Genomic DNA, 5,277 nt, shown 5'->3' with positions numbered 1-5,277 from the left:
AAAAAAAAGAAAGAAAGAGATAGAAAAGAAAAAAAGAAAGAAGAAAAAGAAAAACTTGTTTTTAAAAGAGGGGGCTGGAGAGGCGGCTGAGTGGCTAGATCACTGGTAGCTCTTCCAGAGGAGCCAGGTTTGATTCCTAGCACCAGTGTGGCAGCTCACAACCATCTGTAAGTTCACTTCAAGGAAATCTGATGCCCTGTCTGTCCTCCACAGGCACTGAATGCACCTGGTACACAGACATCCATGCAGGCAAAACTCCCATACATGTAAAATAAATACGTAAATAAAAATAAAATCTTTAAAACAAATAAGAAATTTCTCTTAAATATAAAGACACAGATATACCCAAAGTGAAAGGACGGGCTTGGGTGTGGTGGTGTGTGCCGATAATCTTGGTTTTCAGGAGGTAGAAACCAACAGGAAAAGATTCAGAATTCAAGATCAGTTTAGGCAGAAATAAAGGGGGAAAAAAGGATGAAGAAAAATAAACCATACTAACACCGACCAAAACAGAGGTGGAGTAACCATGTTGATTTTAGACCACAGGGACCTTGAAGGAAAGAAAACTCTCCAGGGTAAAGAGTGGCATTCGACAACCACAAAAAGGTCAGTTCCCACAGAAGACACACTGCCTCTTACTCTTGGCAGCCGCAGCGCTAGGAAACAGCCTCACCTGTGCCACACATCCTGCTAGGCTGATGAACTGATCAGAAGTTCCGTGTTTGGGGAGAGTTTGGAATGCTGCAGGTCTAGAGCCGACTTATCTTGCCTATCATTAGCCCTATTAATAGCCATTCGTAGCCCACTTCTGAGTCTGGTCTAGCCTCCTTATGACTCTCAGGTGACATCTGTTGGAATACAGTTTCCACCAACCCAGAGCTGAGACTATCAGTTAGCATCTGCTGCCCACGCTGAGGCTTCTTTCTGGCCTGCTTACCCTGGGGTCTTAGCAATGGACTTAAGAGTGTCCTGATTCGTGATATTCTTTTGGTCTGTCATTATAACTATTATTGTGTTGAAACACAGTATTGGGGTAACCTGAATCCATGTTCCCAGATCAGTCACTCATAATGGTTCCAGAACGAACCATCTCTTGTTCCCTTTGAAGTGAGTGTTAGCACCTAACAAGAAAAGGTCAAAATATGTAATGCTAAAACTTCCAGAAATTCAAGGAGATCTAAATAAATACACCATCACTATCATAGTTGATGATTTCAACTTCCCTCTACTAAATGATAGATCTCAGAAGCGGAAAGTCTCAAAGACATAATTGAACCCAACAGCAATCAATTAATTGGATCTAACTGGTTGGTAAGAATACTTTTTCCAGCCAGGTGGTGGTGGTGCATTATTTTATTTTATTTATTTTCGAGACAGTGTTTCTCTGTAGCTTTTTGGTTCCTGTCCTGGAACTAGTTCTTCTAGACCAGGCTGGCCTCGAACTCACAGAGGTCCGCCTGCCTCTGCCTCCCGAGTGCTGGGATTAAAGGCGTGCGCCACCACCGCCCGGCTGGTTTATTGCCACACACAGGCGCTTGGTATTTTAATGACAAAAATAAGGCAGTATTATTTATTTTCTTGGATATTGTAATAGTTTGTTAATAACAAATGTGAGCAAACTTCAAGCTCCAAATAAAGCAAAATCTTAACTTACGTTGGGAAAGAACATTTTATATATCAATTGGGATTTGCTTGACATATAAAAAGTGCTGGCAAGCCGACTCCAGGTCAAGGCTCTTGCCCACTACACTGACCAACTGAATTCTATTTCCACGACCATATGGTGGAAGGAGATCCAACTCTCATTTGTTATCTTCTGAAGACCTCCCAATGCGCACCACGCACATACAATAAACAAATCCATTTTCGAAAAGACAGAACAATACAAAAACTCTTAATTTGACTAAGTAGGCTGTTACAGTGCCCAAGCCTCCCAGGGAACCTTATACTGTAATTAATATCAGAGGCAAATCCTCTGTCCCATTTGATGAAATTCCCAAATGTGGAAACGAGGATATTCCATCCAGAATGAGAAACACAAGAGGGCTATTCTTTTTCGATTAAAAAAAATCACTTATGTGTGCTCAGGTTGTGTGTGTGTGTGTGTGTGTGTGTGTGTGTGTGTGTGTGTTTAAGGAAGGGTCTGAGATTCCCCTGGAACTGGAGTTCCAGGTGGTTGTGAGATGCCTGGTGTGGGTGCCGGGAATGGAACTCTGGTCCTATGCAAGAATAGTATGTTCTCTTAACCATTGAGCAAGGGCTCTGGCCCTGTGTTGTTATTGTTGTTGTTTAATTGAGAACAAGGCCTCACAATGTAGACCAAACTGGCTTTGAATCCACGGAGATTTGTTTGACTACAGAGAGCTGGGATTAAAGGTGACAGCCCCACCTCAGACTAGATTTCCAGTCCGAGGTCTTCTTTTCAGTTTTGACGGAAAAATGCAAGGCCAGCACCTCCCTTCTCGTACCTTATCCTGAGAGGGGAGGGAGCGCGGGTGTTGGAAGATACTGAGAAAAGATGAGGGCGACAAAGGAAATATGCCCAGCCTGGGTTTGAACCAATTCCTGCAGTGGACTAGTGGAGCCTGGAGGAAGGAAGGCTTTCAGATTGACCCGTTTGCTCAGCTGTCTTGTTTTCCCTAAGGAGTAGTGCATGGCGCACTGCAGCCTTTGCGCAGCGTCCTGCGTACACACGGAGAGGACGGGCCAGAGATGCGGCCGGCAGTCTGAACCGTGGCTCCGGGCTCCTCTCTCCCAGCGGTCCGATTCATGGACGAAAAGGGCTTCATCCTCCTACAAGGACGATCACAGACGCAGGAAGGGTACGCTTGAACGTTCAGGGGGCAACGGCGGCCGCCGCCGGGCAAAGCCGCAGACCGCCACCCAGGGCAAAGCCGCAGACCGCCACCCAGTGGCCGTTCTGGGTACTACACGGAAAACGCCGTGCAAAGACTGGCACTGCGGCATCCGGGAGCCAATCAGCTCTCGAGTCGCTCAGCTAACTTCTCTTTTCCATTAGTTGCTTTAGCTGCCAATCAATCATTTGCGCAAGCTTTATTGGAGGTGGCTTCAATCATTCTCGGTAAACCACGAATCACATGCTTCTGCCCCAGCCTATCTTGGGCACCTTTAGCTCGCCTCTGCGTCTGACGAATTTAGTCAGTTTCTTTAGCCCATTGGTTAGATGAAGTCCGTCCTGTCTGTTTAGCAGAAATGAAAAATCTCCTATTTCCATTGGCTGAAATTTACAAGCAGTGGTTGTCTATCAAATTTATGAACTCACGTTAGCGCCCAGGAAGTTCGGCCCCGGAAAGGGTGGGCTCTGCGAAGATGGAGGCCCCGGTGAGTTCTGTCTCGTTGCTTCCTCCCGTAGCTACTGTGGGCGATTCTTTTCGCCCGCTTCTGGTCGAGGTGAACCGTTGTCACCGTGCAAGAGTGGTGATGGGAACTGTCTCAGGGATGTGCTCGCCCTGACATGGCAGTGTTATAAGTCAGATGAGAGAGAGGCGGGGTGGATGCTGCATGTTGGCTGGTTCCGGAAAAGAAGCTAACACAAAATTACTCTTCAAAATGAACTTTTTTGACCTGGGCGGGCCGGGATCCCGCTTTGTGGTGGGAGAATGTTACGAGAACATTAGGATAGCGGTCATGTACCATAAAGCATCCGTGAGGTTTAACTCCGAAGTCTCAGGTCTTCCAGTAAAAGGCAGTGTGGTGGGAGGACTGGCTTTGATCCGAGGCTGCCTGTACCCGGGAAGGACGGCTCAACGTCTCGAACATATTGGTAAAAAGAAGGGAATTTAGTAGGCAGTGCGTTCTGCCATCTCATCGCCTAAAGTAAGAACTTGACCATCTTTTCCTGTCTCCTCCTGTCTATCTGTAGGAAGTGCTGGAGTCAGACGTCTCGAGTTCGGTGACACTTTTGAAAAACCTCCAGGAGCAGGTGAGTTGTGTCTCCTTTTAAAATAAATTACTCGGGGATTAGCTATGACTTTGTTTGTCAGATCCACACACGTTGATGATTTAGGGACAGATATTTGAATACTACATAAGTACGTTAAGTGTCAAATAAAAGCCTTTCATGGTAATTCATTTCTGCACCCAGAGAAGTACAGAAAATTTTTTTTAAGTTATACCCAAACTCCTGTTAAACACACACACACACTAAGCAAACAGATGTTGCCAATGGTGACATATCACTCTAAGTACCACTTACTATGCGTTTACATAGTTTGATGTTTTGTAAGTTCTGTTGGTGCAGACAAAATTACAGTCCTTAGTCTTCGTGTGGCCCACGCCTCTAAACTCTGCACTCAGGGGCAGAGACAGGTGGATCTCAGAGTTCGAGGCCAGCCTGGTCTGTAAAGTGGGTTCCAAGACAGCCAGGGCTACACAGAGAAGCCCTGTCTTAATAAAAAGATTACACTCACCACTATTGCCCTTCTTCTCTCCTCATCCCCTTTGGTTTCTTAACAGTCCCCTCTCCCAGCTGTAGAAAGCAATGTGAAGTTTTCCTTAGGGACCTGTTAGAAACCCTGTGTTGAGCACCAACATTTCAGATAAAGTTTAGGTGGCATTTTTCCTTCACAGCGATTTGAATTTTGTTTGGTTAATTTCAGGTAATGGCTGTAACGGCGCAGGTACAAGCCCTGACAAAAAAAGTCCAAGCTGGAGCATATTCTACAGAGAAGGTAAGAGTTATTGAAGAGGGGCTGGAGCGGCGGCTCAGGGGATGACAGTTTGCCAACTCTGATTCCCAGCACTTGAGTTGTGTAGCTCAGAGCTCCAGCTCCAGGGGAATCCCTATGTCTTTTGGCCTCCAAAGGCACCCTACACATGTGGCATACACACACACACACACACACACACACACACACACACGTCTTTTTTTAAAAAGGTACTTGAAGAGGGAGTACCCCTCATATGCGCTCGGTGTTTTTTTTTGTTGTTGTTGTTGTTTTCTGAAGATTTGTTGTGTGGCATGTGTCCTGAGTATTAGGACTTCATACAAGAGGAGTAATGTGTGGTTTCCATGCGCGTACAAATGCACAGCAGAGGGCCAGGTGTGAGTGTGGCATCATTTTACAGAAGCCATGAGCAGGGATGTGCCAGCCAAGCAGAGTCCAAAAAGGTGTCTCAGAGTAGCAGGGTTTTGAAGGATAAATATGAGTCAGGGGTACTCACGATTGCAGTGTTCTGGGGAGTAAATGGTTTTGTAGATGGACATACATAGAATGTGTGTGTGTGTGTGTGTGTGTGTGTGTGTGTGTGTGTGTG

The 5,277-nt window shown here is 45.9% G+C and overlaps 1 protein-coding gene across 1 annotated transcript in view; it reads left to right on the top strand.

Annotated features, from left to right (window-relative positions):
- The first annotated feature begins 3,030 nt into the window (after window positions 1-3,030).
- Window positions 3,031-5,277, top strand: part of Ngdn (neuroguidin) — a 9,485-nt gene continuing 7,238 nt past the window's right edge. Inside the window, exons 1-3 of the mRNA XM_005370462.3 lie at window positions 3,031-3,342; window positions 3,884-3,943; window positions 4,620-4,691. Coding sequence (XP_005370519.1) covers window positions 3,331-3,342; window positions 3,884-3,943; window positions 4,620-4,691 — 144 coding nt within the window. The 5' untranslated portion in view covers window positions 3,031-3,330. The remainder of the gene's footprint in view (window positions 3,343-3,883; window positions 3,944-4,619; window positions 4,692-5,277) is intronic.

This window comes from Microtus ochrogaster, unplaced genomic scaffold, assembly GCF_000317375.1.
Source record: "Microtus ochrogaster isolate Prairie Vole_2 unplaced genomic scaffold, MicOch1.0 UNK80, whole genome shotgun sequence".
Lineage (NCBI taxonomy): Eukaryota > Metazoa > Chordata > Mammalia > Rodentia > Cricetidae > Microtus > Microtus ochrogaster.
The sequence above is the reverse complement of the archived record's forward strand: the minus strand, read 5'-3'. Positions and strand labels throughout refer to the sequence as shown.